The 17,369-nt window shown below is 40.7% G+C and overlaps 1 protein-coding gene across 1 annotated transcript in view; it reads left to right on the top strand.

The window, feature by feature from the left end:
* Positions 1 to 697: 697 nt before the first annotated feature.
* LOC108002819 (uncharacterized) overlaps positions 698 to 17,369 on the top strand; it is a 34,619-nt gene continuing 17,947 nt past the window's right edge. The window contains exons 1-2 of the mRNA XM_062071689.1: positions 698 to 1,544; positions 16,634 to 17,314. Coding sequence (XP_061927673.1) covers positions 17,285 to 17,314 — 30 coding nt within the window. The 5' untranslated portion in view covers positions 698 to 1,544; positions 16,634 to 17,284. The remainder of the gene's footprint in view (positions 1,545 to 16,633; positions 17,315 to 17,369) is intronic.

The following is a 17,369-nucleotide window of genomic DNA, read 5'->3' as shown; positions in this document are numbered from 1 at the left end:
AAATGCGCGTAAAATTCAATTAAAAAGAAATTATAATTCCTAGGAATGAGAAAAGTAAAGATTCGGAACTGAAAAAATCCCTAGATCGTGAAAACAGTTACAGTAAGAATGAAATTGTGATTGGTCGAGAAATTTTGTAAAGACTACAGGAAGAGACGAATAAAGAGAAAGATACCGAACGAGAAGGGACAGCAGCGCCACAATTCCCTGTTAAACAAGAAACGTCAACCATTCCCTGTTCTTCAGTTCGGTGTCTGGATTGCCGTTCGCTATCCAAATATCCAGGCTAGCACGATTAGGTTGTATATGTATGCGTGCGCACAAGTGTCTCCCTCGCTCTTGATTCTCGTTGTTCGGTATTCGTAGTAGAGGACCATTGTGTATACATACATAAGCGGTCGCGCGTGAATGCATGTATTGGAGATATACACGCGTGTGCGTTTTCCGTTCCGCGATTCGCGTATCCCGAAAAGATGGCCGCCATGAAAGCGTACGGTGGTGATGTTGACGTCGTTCACAGCAAGGTCGCGTCACGTCCTCGAAAAGCGTGAAAAGAACGTGATTATTCGAATGCTTCCACGAGTCTCGTGGTGTTTTTATACGAGAACGCGATACAGTGAAAAAGTTGTTGATAATTCGAAACGTGAGTGCGGTATTCACAGAATCCCTCTCGCAGTATTCGACGAAAACGACGAACAGAAGAGAGGAGAAAGAAGAGAGGGAGAACGGGTAAGGAACGTGCCCAGCAAAAGTTTAAAGGGATTTTTATGTGACAGGGAAAGAAGTGGACGAATAGCCTGTCGAAGAGCGGAAGTAAGAAGGAAGGAAAGAAGAAAACTTGGAAAGCGCGTGGAGAATACAACAGGGTGATACGGAAGTGAGTGATACGTAGAATCGCGGGTGGTTTATGGTGTCGCGAATAAAACAAATGCGTGCGGGTTGTACGCGAACAAGTCTTTCTCTTGCCAACGATATCCCAATCAACTTGTTTTTAGCATTTCCTTGGGGTTGCATTTTACGTGTGACTCCAAACTTTGTGTCAACGAGGGACGGCCATATTAATCCGTAGCCCCCGCCGTCACACATATTTGAAGAATCTTATCTCCTCGAGGTGGTGCCTCTAGTTTTACGATTTTCGCTACTTTTTTAGTGCATATCCTGTTGCGGTGAGTCCTATCTTACCATACCGTGTCGTGTCGTATAGTGTCGTGTCGTATCGTGCCGTATCGTGTTGTATCGTGTCGTGTCGTGTCGTGCCTTGCCTTGCTGTATCGTACCGTACCGTACGTATCGTGTCGTGATCCTCGATTACTTGGATATAAGTGTAAGATAATCGCCAGATTTTCGCCGAATGACGGTGTGTGTACATAGTGTATCGACGGTGGTATTTGTGCATACGAGCAATACAAATGACAATCACTACGTGAGTTCTATGCCACCCGATGTTCATGTATCGCATCGAAACAACTTACCGGTTCTCCACCACGGTGTCTATCCAGTTTGCCAACTGTACCACCCTTCCTAAATTCTGTATTACTCGCAGGGTAAGTTCATTTAATATATTTCTGTACATTCCTTGTTTTTATTTTGATATTTATTTTTGATAACATGAAAGTTTACTTTTAATTCAAGGTTACTCCAATTAGAAAATATATAACATTTATTATGGTTAATATATGAAGAATTATGATTTGAAATTATATTTCATATAAAAAAATTGTTTGTAAATGTAAAAAATATTTGGTAATAATATATTCTTTTTGAAACAACTTACTCGACAAGCTTCCTCAAGCCAATATTTTAATAAAATGATATAATTACAATTTTTTAATCATTTGTCATTGCATCGATACATGCTAATCTTCCATTAGAACTTGTATAACAAAAAATCCAAATAATCCAAGTATTCCAAGTGAAATAAAATTTAAGATGTTTTGAAATTATTGATGCGTTATTATAGAACATATTTTAAGATAATAATCATAAAGATAATATTTTACTTTAAAGTTCATTTCATATTTTATTGCTTTTATCAAGTTGATGATTAACATTAACATTATGTAATAAATTAAATCAAATATTGTTATTCAAAGTGATAAAATAATAGAAAGAAACAAGAACATAACCTTATTTTGAAGTGACAGGAAAACAAAATGTCCAATCTAACTAGATATAACAACTTTATAACATATATTTAGATTAGAAATGATTTCATTTTTTATAATTTTAATAATTATTAGAATGTAGTAGAATGTAGTATTAATTTTAATTTTTTTAATTAACACTTATATATAAATTTTACTTTATATACTATATATACTATATTATATTATATATTATATTATATTACATTATATTATATTATATTATATATTTGCTATATATATATATATATATATATATATATATATATATATATATATATATATTATTTCCTAATTATTTTTTAAATCAATATTATAAATACTAAATATTGAAATAAAAAAAGTAGAAATATAAAGATATATAGAAATATGAGAAAATATAAATTAAAATAATAATATAGTAAGTTAAAATTGATAGAAAAAAGATTCAAAAATGGCGAATTACTTTCCCTTTCTGGATATTATTATTACAAGCAAGGATTAGATCGAAAGAAAAATAACAATATAGAAGAATATCAATTGATCGCATTTGTCATGCGAGTAATTTTTAAGGTGAAAAGACACTTTCGCGGTGATTAATCATTTCTCTTCTAGTAGCTCGGCCTATTTAATAGCGTGTTCCAGTAGCCTGTCGCTCGCCCTTTTTATACCGGTTTCAAAAGCGGTCGAGTGTACTTGGTATTTCGTAGCAGCGTGTCGTTACGATGCTACCGCGCGCGAGTGCGAGATTTTTGCCACTATTACCAACGCTACTGGATTTTTTTTATTTCTTCTTCTTCAAATAACAATATGAATATTTCTTTACCATTGTTATTGTAAGTCTTTGACTATACTCAATATTATCGTGTCTTCACGTTTGAGGTTTCACGTTTAAAAATTAATCTCGATTACAAAAGAAATCTTATAAGAAAAGCGAATGTATAATATTAGAGTCAGCGATATAGGAAATGAATGATCGTTTTTTGAAATAGGAATCATAGTATGATTTATAAATATTTACATATAAGATAGACGAGATTATTATATAATTTTGAAATTAATCGATTTAGTTATATGTATTTATTTTTTTCATATCGATTGTTTCATACCGATATATTCGATATATTATTTTTTTCATAACAACGAAAATACACAATTTATTGCAAAAATCGTTTTATCGCTTGATGATTGAATTTGATTTTTAAAAAAAATTTTGAAAAAAGATAAATAGAAATGAAATTTCAGTGAAATTGAAATTTGATATTAATTTCGGCAATGTGTGCAAAATTATTGGTAAGTAGCTACAGATGAATCGAATGATTAACATTCATTTTTAATATACGATTAAATTTTTCTGTGATAATTGCACTATATATCGAATGAATTCGTTGAACTTTGTTACCGTTTACTAACTCGATTTCTTTTTACTTTATCTTATCTTGATATATTAATTTTTGTCATTCGATAACATAGAATATATTGTTGAATATGATTTCTAGTAAAAATAACATTTAATTCTTTGAACAACGATTTCGATTACAGAAAATGCTTCGTGATTAGCACGATTTTTTCTTTTGTCAGATAATATTAATTTCTTTTAAATCAAATCTCAATAGTTTTATCGTTATCGACGAAAACATTGCAACGAATTATTTGTGTAAAATTTTAAGTTATTTATGACAAAACGTAAAGGTAAAATTATTAATGGGACTAGTTCCATCGATTTAAAACTAGAGAGTCGTTAATTGACCGTTCGAGATAGATCGTGGAGAAGGAGAAACAAAGAGAAGCGTAAGGTCGAGTCGGTAATAGACTATTTTACTCGGTTCATAGATATTGTTTTTCTTTCTTACATTCTTAACAACGACACTGTCTCGCGTTTCTCACATTGCCATTTTCCACGAATCAAGTCCCTTAGAGGGTTCTTAACCGTAGCTTCTCAACAATACGAACTACATAAGATTCGTCTTACAAGTGCTTGCACTTATACTCGAAGTTGTATCGAGAACGCGACGAAAGCATAGAATCTCCTATATTTTCCGTGGCTTCGTGTCGAAACATTTTGATTCTTTTCTCTCTGCAACTCGCGTTTCTTCCACTCGAGTATGTAAAAAGATGACCTGTGTTATTGATATTTATCCTATACACAAGTTGTGCACAACACTTGTACGCTCTCGTTATCTCATTCGGGAAATGTAGTAATATTCCTCCACCCTCTCTCTCTCTCTCTCTCATCGGTTGAATCGAAAATCCATTTATCTTGGTGGCGAGGAAACTCAGGTGGAAAAAACCGTGAAATCGCGAGTTTTTCGCAAACGGTAGAAATTGTCCGACTAGGAAAACGGAATTTCGCGTGATGCGCCATCGTATCCGGTTACTGGCAATTTTACGCCAAATAACGAGACTTCTTCGCAACGTTTATTTCTCGACTTCTGCCGCGCGTTTGCCGATTAAACGTCTCTGATAAAACTTTGAAGATTCGAAATAGTTACACGTCGAAGAGGAGAGAGAGAGAGAGAGAGAGAAAAACAAAATAGAAAATAGAGGAATAGGCGTTAAGACGAGCGAAACTTTAAAGGAAAAATACCGGAGAAGAAGGAACTTGACACGCCTCTTCTTAGCGAATTATAACCGATTGCATTTCTCCTATATAAACGTCTACCTCGAAATCGTTTTCTCATCGGTATACAGCCTCGAATATCGAATTTTATATTATTATTCCTGGAGTTTATTTCGAATTGAAAGAAACCTGAGGGGATCTTGCGGAATCATCGAATTTAAATAGAGAGGGAGTAGGGGAGGGGGGGAGAAGATAAAAGTCGAAGGGACGAGTTTCCACGAGTTTTCGATCGGCGAAAGATTAACGTGCATTCGAGCTTTCGATAGTAAGTGGCTCTAAATCAGATTAGTTGCTCGATGTAATTCCGTTCGATTTCGATCGCTTTACTCGATTCAGATTATCTGGATAAAGTCGAGCGAACGTTTACCGGTTCCAAGCGCAACACGGCCCGCTGGAAAACACGAAATGAAAATACGTGGACGTGTGTCGCTCGCATGACCGCCAACCAAGCTGCACGTGACGCATTATTCTCCTCTCCTTACCGTGTGTCGATATTTTCCAACGTAGATTCCGTCCTCTTGAACGCTGTTCTCCCTTTTCTTCCTTCCTTCTCTCTCTCCCTGTGTTTGCTCTATCTTCTTCCTAACCTTTAAAAGCTTTTTGCTCACCATCGAGGCGAAATTCCCATTGTGAATCCGCTAAGTGAATTATTTATCTTTCTCCTCCCTCTCTCTCTCTCTTTCTCTCTCTCTTTTTCCCCCACTCCTCTTCGCGTGGTTCGTATCTCGCGAGAGTTTACGTTTTCGTAACCACAGTGGAACGTCACTCGTGCCTTCGAAACGTGACTTAGCACAGGAGGGAGCAATGTCGGTGCACGACGGACATAGAGATTCCTTCGATTCGAGATTAGAAAGATTATTACTATTCGCCACCTACTACCATTGGCGCACACTCTTCTTTTCCCTCCCTTTTCGTTCTCGCGCGCTTCTTCGCGCGCAGTATTTCTTCCTCTTTGAAACTGTATACGCGTCGAACTGGGATACGTGCCAATTGGAACTTGTAACGGCGGCGCGAGAAAAAGGGTGTAGCGGGGGGGGGAGAAAAAAAAAATAGAACGAGGAGGAAGCAAAGATCCAAGTATCGATCGAATGAAAAGAAACTTGTCCAAGACAAGGGATGGAGTTTTCCCCTGTTTTCGCGAATGCATTTTGCGCGTTAAAGGAACGAGCTATAACTTATTGGATGTTGGGGTAGCCGCCACCGGTATTTCGAGACATTTGTTTTCGTCCATTTTCGCGTTGGAAAATGAGTGTAACGCGGCGAAGAAAGAGAGGCAGGCGGGAAACGAGGAAATATTTCTCTTCGCTTTGCGGTTTGCGTATCGAATGAATGTTCGCCAACTACGCGGATATAGATATTTTTACCCGAAACTGGTGGCCATCCCCGGCGGATCTCTCCCCGTATTTTCTTCGTATTTCGAGAAGGAAAAAATGGACGTTGGTCCGAAAATCTTTCGACTGGCTCCTCGTTACGTCGGGTCGGAAGCGGTGCCGATGAGTCACGCAACCACGATATCACGCATAAGCGTAGCCTGTTCGACTATCCTAGTTTAATCGTTTCCTCGGATAATTAAAAGCGGAGGATGGAATTTTTCTGAGAATACTTAACGTTAGGCAACCACATTTTTTTTTCTACGAGCGTATGGAGATTAAACGGGAATGTGATACTGAATCTGAGGTATGGAAGAAAAAAGCGAATAAGAACGTGTAATAATGCATAACGTTTCGAATAGAGAAAGAGGGAAGGGAAGCGACGAGAAATAAATAACTGATTAAATTAAATTTTCGCAATATATATATAAGGAAAGTTTTTTTCTTCGTGAATTTGAATTTTTTGCAAAACACGGGAAATTTTTTATCGATAAAAAATATATATATATATATATATCCTTCGAAAAAGCAATTGGAAAAATTTATGTCATTTTGTTATAATTTATTTCAATATAATTTCACAGCGAGTGCATTTTTTTGTTTTCGTTATCGCTTGAAAATAATTAAGCACACGTTAAGTGCACATTTTCAAATCAAAATAAAACACTCGGGAAATTAAGCGCGAAACACACGAGTTAACTAAAGGCGAAGAAAAAGGATGCACGTTTATATATATATATATGCTGACGGGGAGGATAATCGAAGCGATAGTAATCGATGGATATCGAAGTTAAATAATCGATGCGCCTTTCGGTCGAAGGAAGAGTAGAGATAAAGCAGTCTCGAAGAATCGCGTGATTAATCGCGAATTAAAAACCGAGGTTGAAACTTTGTCGAATAAAGGCCAAAGTTAAAATAAATTTATAAACGTTAAATTTATAACTCGCTCGACTTATTTTCGAATCCCGTTCGAATTTTTCTGTTGGAAAGGAAAGAGAAAATCGTCGCGCCGGTCGAAATAGAAACGGTCACGTGATCTGTCAACCGCCATGATCCTTTTCTTTCTTTCTTTCTTCGATAATTAAATTTCCTTTAACGAAACGTTTTTCTTCTTTTTTTCCAGTCGAGCGATAATTTTAAAACGAATTCCGTGTAATTCGCGTACACCATTCGCATAAACGAGTCGATTTTCGCTAGATATGTAATAACAGAGAAAAAAGATATTTCTCACGATCGTGATACTTTCGAGGTTAGGGAATAAGTCTACCTTATCCACCGCGCGAGAAAATATCTTTCGAAACGAATCGATCGTCGTAAACCGATTAGTAATTTCGAAAACGCGTTGCTCTCGAAACACACGCCACTCGAAACACTGAATTCTCGTCACGGGAAAAGTATCGACGCGAACGTGACGCGAACGTGACACGAGTGGAAATAGTTTCGGTCGCGTTTAAGCCGACCAATAGGAAGTTACAGATGAAATTCACGTCAAATAAATCGCATTAAATTTCTACCGTAATTAAACAGCCCTGTTCGAGCGACGCGTTTTCACGTTTCCACCGCGTAATACTCTAATTACGTGTCCCTTCAGCCACGTGAAACTCCCCGTCCGTTTATTGTTATCGGGCTCGAAGCGTAAGAAAGCGATACGATTACCAGACGTGCATAGTTGTTGCACGAGAATGGGCGGAAGGAATCATCCTTTTTCAAATCGAAAAATCGTCGCGAAATAATTGGCGGCGAAAGTTCGATCGAACTTTCTCGATAACGAGCTACATTGTACGTCGTGCCAATTGTAAATAGGTTGAAATAATATAGTGATATTCAAGGGAATTTCGTTGCGTTGAATTCTCCACTCCGCTTTGATTTCAAAGGATACGAAACGTCGGTATTATCGATGTTTTAATGAACCCGCGTCGAGAGCCATTCAGGATCGAATTTCTTATTCGGTGGAAAGGATCTAGGATGAATATCAACGTTTCATATTCTCCCTGTAAAGAAGTAAAGTAAAAAGAAAGAAAGAAAAAAAAAAAAAGAATTGTCTTTCCTCAACACCGTGCATCGACGCTGTAATTTAGGAAGGAAAACTGGCTTTTCGTGCCTCCCTTACGGTTTCTGAGCCATTAAAAGGTACACGCGTAAGCGTATAAAGAAGGGACGAGCGAGCCCGAGTAATCTGGACGGCGATATAATCTCTAAACCGAAGGGAGAAAGCGGGTGCTGGTATGTGATGGTAGAAAATATAAAGGAGAAATCGTGCGAATTTCGCAAATTCGACGATCGTCGAAGGAAAGGACGAGGAGGGCAGAGAAAAAAGAAAAAAAAAAAAATAACGCGAGGAGAGAAAGAGCGCAAATTAGAAGTGGGACGAGAAGCGGTGCGGTGGTGTCGAGTGGCATCGATCGAATCGATTCGATGATTTTTGCGTCCCGGCGTGTCGCGGTGCATATGTCGGACAACCGAGTACGATGACGCCATGTGTTTCCAGCTGGATTACGAACGGGGGAGCGGGATAGGCGGGGCGAGTTCTAGGGGCGCTATGTAGGGTGGTGCACGAAATGTTTTGGGTCTGTGGGCTTTCGTGTGCGACGAGTCGAGGGTGGCCGTCAACCGTCCGGTATCTTCCGTCTTCTTTCTTCCGTTGATCGTTTCCACTAGTTCCATCTTTCTCACGCGTCCAATTGTTCGAAAATTGTCCCAAAATACAGAAATTACGTTTTCTAGGATAATATTGGAGAATAGTAATAATATCAATAGCGATAGTTGTGGTTGTAGTGGTAGTGGTGGAAGCGTAACTGGTTGAATGGTGGTTTCTGAAATTTCAACGGCACGCAGGGGCATTGTATTCGGAGTGTTCCAGTGTTGCGCAACTGGAATAACAGACGGCGGATTACCTCGAGTCGTATTCGAGTCGTATTCCGCGAGAAGAAAGGATTCGATCGAAAAGTCAATTCTCAATTGGAAAAAAAAAATGGACCGAGTATCTTGCTAGATTTTTCCTATGCACGGGTGTGGGTAACGTGGTTCCAACGATTTGCGTCGTATTTACGTTCGAACGGAGACGGCCGAACGAGGAAATTGTCGCGAAAGTGCCACTACGCGTACGTCAAGTAGGCAAACTGTGTGTATTCGCTCGAAGCGATCGCCACTTGGATAAAAACAGCGCCAAGTTTAATTACGCTTCAAGACGGATCGATATCGCGCGATACCTCTTCGTCCCTGTCTTTTAAATATTTCACTTTGCGTAACATTTATTTTTCCACGTACGGCCTGGAAACGCCGTTTACCGTACGTACTTTCTCCACTCGTCTCCACTCGCCGAGTTGCACGTTACGTTCGTCCGTCCGATTTCCAAGTATCCTGTTTACCCTCCAGATAGCGCGAGAGTTCTAGTCCTCGCGAACGCGAGCGCGCCACGAATCTATCTACGAGCGAAGCGTGGCTCGATTCCCCCCGACGCGAGAGATGTTTTTAGCGACGTTCAAGTTTGAGATCGAGTCCGCGATTAACTATGAAACGAGTTTGTTGTCCTCGTAACCTCGTTTACGAGGCTTCGTTTCGAAAAAAAGGAAAGAGAATTCGCTCTCCTCCGAATTTTCGACCGCTTTCGAAGCGAAGTCGAAACCGCAAAGGTGGATGATTTATTTACGAAACTTATTATCGGGGTGCGCGTCACACGGCAAACGTGTGACTCGAACGTGCGAGCGTCGATTTCTTCTAGCAACGCAACGCAGAGCACGTGCGATAAGAACGCGACACCGCGATAGCAACGATCTACGCCACCCAGATCGCGGGCCCGAGCGCGGGAATCGAAACGAATATAAAGTGCGAGATCAAAGTGCGCGCGGTGCCACCGCATATAAAAAATATATATACATGTTTACGTTCCACAGACTTCATAATACTTGTAATTGGTGTATATATAACGCTTTGTATATAATTGTTCGTTCACCGATGCAAAAAATTTTCGAGACGAATACGACTCTTTTTTTTTCTTTTTTTGCCAATTTTTATGCCTTTTGTACGCAACTCGTGCACGAAACGAGACGAAAAAGAGCGGTCTTTATTATACAAATCTATCGAGTCACGATCTTTTCATATTTCAACGTAGTTTCGAAGATTCGAATCGAAGATGTTTCTAGCGACGTAAAACGATGTCTATTCTCCCTTTTTTTTTTTTTTTTTCGTTAAAGGTGACCAATAAACGAATGATGGAGGGATGGAGAAAAGTGGGAATAGTTGGATTATAAAGGTTAAAGTGTCACCCACGTGTGATAAGTAACTTTCAGATTCGTAAAATCTTATCTTTCTAATCTAAGCGAGTAATTTATTTTTTTCTTTTTTTGTAGATAGATCAAAGATACGATGATAAACCGAATTTTGACTTTTTTTTATCGGGACAATATATGATATATACGTTATTATTCCCACATATATATATATATATATATGAATGATGAAACATACTTTTTAAAGATTGCACGACTAATTGACTAAAAGTGCGCAGGTCATCCGGGAATACACTTCCGTCGTTCGTGTTTTTATTATAGCCTTTATTCCTGACGCGCGTATATACTCGATCGGCTGTAGGCTCCCGCTCTAGCCTCTGTAAGCTTAAAGGGGATGCTCTTCGTGCCTTTTGACGACCCGACCCGACCTCTCGTCCAACTGCCAACCCGTGATGATGCCACTTGATTCGTCCAGTTTTCGACAACGAATAATAAAAAAAAAAAAAAAAGGGGGGAAAAATTCCTCGTTCGAAAATCGTACGCGAAAATAATAATAATAATAACACCTGTATCGATCACCCGTTTATCGATTTGGAGAAAAATATACGATAAAAAAAATTGATCGTTACGACTGATTGCATCGAAAGTTTACCCAGAGACCGATATATTGTCTGTAGGCGCTTTTCGATCCAGAAGCTTTAAATTGGATCAACAATTAAGTCACGGCGAAACGTTTTCGGATTAAAATCCGCTTGTTTGGCGGAAAAAAAAAGAGATCTCGACTTATGACGTTGTAAAGGAGAAGAAAGAGCGAAAATAAGTGGAGGAGAGAAAGAAGGATAAAAGGATTTTTGGATTATTTTTCCCCCCCCTTTTAACGGATCGTTCCGCGATAATAATATACCACTTCGAGCTGTATTTGCTATTATTTCAAGATTCATTCATTGATACCCATTAATTACAGGATCACTTCTCAATGTTAGATGATTAAAAATTCAATTTATTATAATATTTATCGGTGTTAATTTAACATTTTTTAATATCTACACCTCGACGATACCCAAATTCATACCAGTTCGAAACTTTGCCGATTCACCGGCGAATAATCGCGGAAAGATTGGCGAAATTCTCCGAACGAAGGGATTAAATCGACTCGAAACCGAAAGGCAAAGCGTAGGAAGCGTTTGCTGCGCGTTGGCCATTTTAGTTGGCGGTAACGCGACGCTGGTGGCGCGCGGAGTTTCTCGGCCGGGATTCGAGTTTCTCGACGGAATGGAAATCTAATTCCGCATCCCGGCTTTCGTTATAAGGAAGACAGCGAAAGCGCGTCGACGTGGCTTCTTCGAGGAATTAGAAACAAAGCGGCTCTCTCGATGGAACCGGCGGCTTTATTATCGATCTTCTTTCTCCTTGGATCTGGAGAAAAGGGAGGAGGAGGATCTACGACGATAAAATATCCTTTTCGAGGGCAAGGAAGAGGCAAAGGTCTTGCTCGTGGGAGAAATTGAAATTTTTCTCGCGTTGCAGCTCGGAATTTAATTAAATTCCTCTTGGCAACCTTTTGGCAAATTAAAAAAATATTTTCGAAATCTCGATTTTTTCTTTCCTTATTATATTCATTTCGTTATTTTTCCCGCAAGGGTTTGCTCGTAAAGAGAGCAGGGGATTATAATTAGAGTGTTATTTGGCCGTGGCGTGTAAAATTTCGTTTCGTTACGTCCGATTAATGGAGAATGGGGGGAGGAGACGAGGAGGGGGGAGGATCGATCGTATCGAGCGGGACGAAAATTTGATCGAAATTGCGGCCGTTGGCTCGGCCGCGTGGCTGTCCTTTTCGTTTCGAAGAGACAACAATAGCCCGACTCCCAGTGGCATCTTTTGTCTACCCGTCGGTTGATTCGGTGCGCTGCCATTACGAGATCCGCGTATCTCGCCTCGGATTTCGTTCCGTCTCCCCGAAAATCCCCAATGGAAACGTTCTTCAACCCGATGTTTAACGACACAATGCCCCTACTTTTAACCCCTCGCGCGCACCTCGCTTCCCTCTCCCTCTCCTCCTCGCCTAATGCACCGCTCCCCTCGTTTCATGCCATTCTTCCATTTCTCGCCGATTACCGGTGTCCAATTTGTCCAAGCCTCACCTCTGAGCCTTCTTCGAATTGGAAATCGTATTCCTCGTGAAAAATTTTCGTGAAGGAATTCCCGAATAATGAGAAATTTCGCGAAATTCAAGGTTGATTCGAAATTAAGAAGCGGAGAAGGTGGCGAAATTGCATTGGTTTTGAAAGGAGGGGAGAAACGAGGGTGCACGAAAACTCGAGTTGTCTCATTACCCACCGCGATAATACTCTAATCTTGGATAAACGAGAAGAGGAAGGTATGGAAGAGTTGGAGGTTAAACGTAGGCTTGGTAAGGTTCGTTCGATCCATTTCTTTAAAAAGCCCGCCAGCCAGATTAAGAAAGTAGGGCCGCACGAGCTCGTGAAACTGCCTTTAAATTTCGAAAACTTTCCCACCTGTTATGCTGACATTTTATCTCGATTCCTTTTCTTTTAAGAAGAAAATTTTTAATCATCCTCGGATTACTGTTTAAGGATAATGTCTGAATAGAGGAAGGTACGTTTGATTAAATTTTTGAAAAAAATCGATAAATAAAAGTACCGATTGAAAAATTCAAGAGTATAGGTAAATATAGACGAGTATCCTCCGAAAGAAATGTAAAAAAATTAAATGAGAGTAAATACGAAAAATCGATTTGTTTCGTTTCGCCGTTGTTCGATTTGCAAGGTAAATAAAAAGCGTATATATATCGTAGCGATGCTACGAAAAGATTAAAGGCCCTCTGAATGGCGAGCGGTCGCAAAACGCGACGTAACGCGACCGAGCATTTTTGAATTCCATGAAAAATGGGTTAACGTAGCCGCCGGCATCGGAGATTCGTTTGAAAAGAGAGAAATGGCGCTTGCTCCGCTGAGTAAAGCTCCTCCGCTTTATATCGCGCGTTATCGTCACTCGAGACGCGAGAAAAAACTGCGACCGGTTAACATTTCGAGGTCTGAATCTTCTTCTTCGTGCCAGGATTCGTCGATTCTTCTTATTTTTCTTTTTATGCTATGACCGCTGCCGCGCAATATTTCGACTGCTTGTATATCATAATTTGTATCGCGAGAGAGAGAGGATAAAGAAGGAAATATATTTAAATTCATTCTTGTTTCACGGTAAACGAATACTTGTAACGATATAGGTTGCAGCGTAAGCGTTGAGTTTGCAAACGATAATTCTTTCGATTACGATTCTTTGCGCAACCATGGTTCGAGAATATCGCGAATAAATAAATCAGAGACAAATCCTGTCCTTGGCAAATGCGGTTACTTATGGAACTAATGCTGGAAGAGAAAAAAAAAACGTGGTTAATGAAAATGAAGGTAATCGCATGGCTGATTCTACACCGATGCATCACCTGTTACGTGGCAACAGGTGGTCTTTTGTCGAAATGAAAAAAACGGGTATAGTTTTTTAACGACTTTCCACTCGGTTCTGAAACGTCAGACCGGGAAATTTAGGACACTTTTTCTCTTCGTAATTTCTACGATTATCGTATCCGTCGCATTCCAATTAGTTTTGCTCGAACGTATCAACGTCAGGAAAATTCTTTAAAAAGAAAAAAAGAAAAGAAAAAGAAAATAAACGTAAGTTCGCATTTTTTTTTTTTCATAGTTTTTAGCCTCCCGACGGACGGTAAGTACATACGTATTTTGGTTGCGCAACACGGTCGTTACAGAAGATTTCGATTTGTCCTTGCGGACGTGTATCGAGATTCTCCGCGCACGAATCGAGCGGCACGCAATATTCGACAAATTAAAGTAGAGGATATACTCTTGCATTTTCTCTCTAGAGTCGAGTAAAAAGTGGCAAATCACTCGGACGAACGGTGATCCATCGGTTGATAGTTGGACGGTTGGTATAATGGCCACGTTTTATGCGAGTAACGTGCCGGCCGGTGACCAACGCTGCTACAGAAATACGTCTATTTGCGTGGCCGGTCACGTGACGAATTTGCGCGCGACGTAAAACGCGGAACGATGTCGTTCTCGATCCCAGTGCGTTCGGAATCCGAGTGGCTGCAATTGTTTCTAAGAGTCGAACAGCGTTATATCGTTAATTCGTTCGAAGCGAAGAAAAATTTCAAAGGTCTTTCTCTTCGAAACTTGATATTATAATAACAGTTACCATGCAAATGACCAGACCTTGTTTTTTTTCTCTCGTCTCGTTCACGTCGGAAAAACGAATTTTCTGCTAGATAGAAACGGATGAGCGAAATTTGTCGCTCGATTAGAAAGATAACGACTCGTTCATTACGATATTGGAGATAAAAATCGGGCTGTTAGTCGGTCGACAATTTCGTCCCAAATTAAAGCTGAATTTACACTTTTTCACTTTGAACGTTCATCACGAATAATTTATCTACAGTGAATCCAAAGGAAGAAAGCTGGAATAATTATACTTGTTCGATAATTGATATCAATTCACTAATTTTCAATTTTTTATGCGCGAATTTATTATTCCAAAGACGCTCGTCATTTCGATACGTCTCTAAAAATATTTTCATGCTTATTAAACTTTGCTGACACAATTATTCGACAAAATTACGCGTTAAACAGCTGTTCATTTATTATCGAACTTAGTTTAGACCTGTCATTGTCACTCCACTACAATTACCCATTCATCAAAAGCGAAGTCCAATTTGTTCACTTTGGATGAAAACTTTACATCTTTCGTTATGAATCATTCAGGATCCGCATCCAAAGTGAAAAGTATGAAATTCTAAATTCGCCTTAAAGAGTTTTTCGATGTACACAATGCAAATTCGATCCCGCCTGTCAAATATTTCTCAACTTTTTCCAGCTTTTCGAATCGGTATAGACGTTATTTGGAATAGATGTTATCACTTTCGAAAGAAAGTGAATTCCGACATAGGGATGATTCGGTGAGAAGTAAACGCGTAGCGCGAAATAAAGTACAAGATAGAATCGTGGAACCGACGGATAACTCTGAACCTACGGAATGGGCTCTAGTTTCGTTGGGAGACGTTGAACGGAGAATAATGGCCACGCGTCACGAACCGGTGCAAACCTCCGAGAGTAATGGAAGCTCGGATTAATCTTATGCAAAACATCGAGAAGAGTCGACCGAGTCTTTTTTCTCTTTTATCTTTCGATTTCGTTTATCCGGTCAACGTGGGCCAACGTTACTCGAATCTCACAAAATACTTTTATCCGCTTACACGATAAAGGTGAACCGTGTGAATGCTCGATATCGTTCTTTTCCTCTCTCTCCCCCTTCCCCCCTCCCTTTTTCACTCTTCTATTTAATCAAAGATTTTTTTTCATCGATGCGTCAGTTTGTTGTTCGATTGCCGCCGCTCGGTCGAAGGTAAACATTTTTCTCTTTCTCGAAGACGAAACGTCTTACGACCGATGAAACGAGAACGAGATTGCCGAGCGGAGGAGAGGGGGGGACGGAAAGGCTGTTACTCTTCCCGAATAGAGGACCAACTTTTCGAGCGCGGGGATCGATCTCGTTCGAATTATCATCGCGTGTACCCTTAATAACTACTCGTCTCGCCAAATTATTTTACACGCATCGAAACTGACGCGTTTCCTCGAGATGTCGTAACGCATTTATCGTCGTGCAGGCAAAAAAAAATATCATCCTTTTTCGATTCGACGAGGATATTCCTTTGAACGGGAATGAAAAGGATGGAAGTGGTTCGTTTTCTAAAGTGGTAGTAGGGAAGAAGTAACGGCAGACGATGGGACTCGGTGAAAGAGAAACGCGATAACAAAGCGTCGCGGGCCAATCTGCATGCCCGGGAAACGGTTTCATCGGTGGAAAGGGATCGGGAAAAGTCCTCCTCTCGTGCGTGATTGTATTTCCTCCCGTTGGGAACAAAGGTAGGAAGGAGAAGGAAGGTAGTAGGGGCGATCTTCAGTCGGACAGTTTGGACTTTCGTATCGGGCAGAGTTGGGGGGGGGGCGCCTCTTCGCGGTTAATCCTTTTCAGTTTCGATCCTCTCCACGCATGCTCGTCGCTCTAATTGGCTATCGGTTGAAGGAATTGGAGAGGTCGAGTGCCAACGGAATACACAAGTCTCGATATCACTCGTTTATTTGTTATATATATAAGCTATATGGAAGGATGAAAGGATGGAAAGCGCGAGAGAAAAAAAAAACGACGGTGAAGCGATAAAAGGGAAAATAATGGAATGGTTGTTGTTTCGATGTTTTGCAGATGACAGTGGTACAGCGGGCAACGACGACGGGGTACAGTTGGTAGTGGCGTGGAGGGCGCACCGCGTGAGAGGAGCGGAAGATAACCCGGAAGAGGCGGGTGGTGAAGAACGAGGGAGGCGGAGGAGGAGGAGGAGGAGGAGGCGGAGGAGGGGGAGGAGGAGGAGGAGGAGAAAGAAAGAGGGAAGACTGGCGGAGATAAGAAAACGGAAGTGGGAGAAAGGGAGGAAAGTAGGCAGCGGGAAGGGGAAGGGGAAGGGGAGAGGAAAGAGAGGAGGAGGCCGGTCTCGTAGAGGGGCATCGTCCACGGATTTTCCGGTAATCGGGGATATCGTCGAACTTTGGGGGGCTGCGAAGGTCGCTGATGTCCGCTACGAGCCCTGCCCCTACCCCTGCCACCAGCTCACCGTCACCAACGGAACAACAACAACGGAAGAGGAGGAGGAGGAGGAGCGGAGAAGGAAGAGGATCGGACGCCGCGCCGCGACCGACGCCGAGGAAAGTCGCGTCACCACACCTTGCCTTGTCCTTTGATCCGGGAAGGAAGAATATCTTTTACCAGCCTCGCCGACCACCACCACCGAACGTTCTCTCCATCCATACTTCGCTATTACTGCTGCTGTATCACCGATCAGCTCGACCACCCCTCTGAATGTCTTCGCACATCCAAAAGTCGTGCGTGGTGAGGATATTACTTCACTTGCCCCCTCCCTTCCTTGTCATTCCCTTCTTTCTTT

The sequence above is a fragment of the Apis cerana genome, linkage group LG2, assembly GCF_029169275.1.
Source record: "Apis cerana isolate GH-2021 linkage group LG2, AcerK_1.0, whole genome shotgun sequence".
NCBI classification, from domain to species: domain Eukaryota; kingdom Metazoa; phylum Arthropoda; class Insecta; order Hymenoptera; family Apidae; genus Apis; species Apis cerana.
The sequence above is the reverse complement of the archived record's forward strand: the minus strand, read 5'-3'. Positions and strand labels throughout refer to the sequence as shown.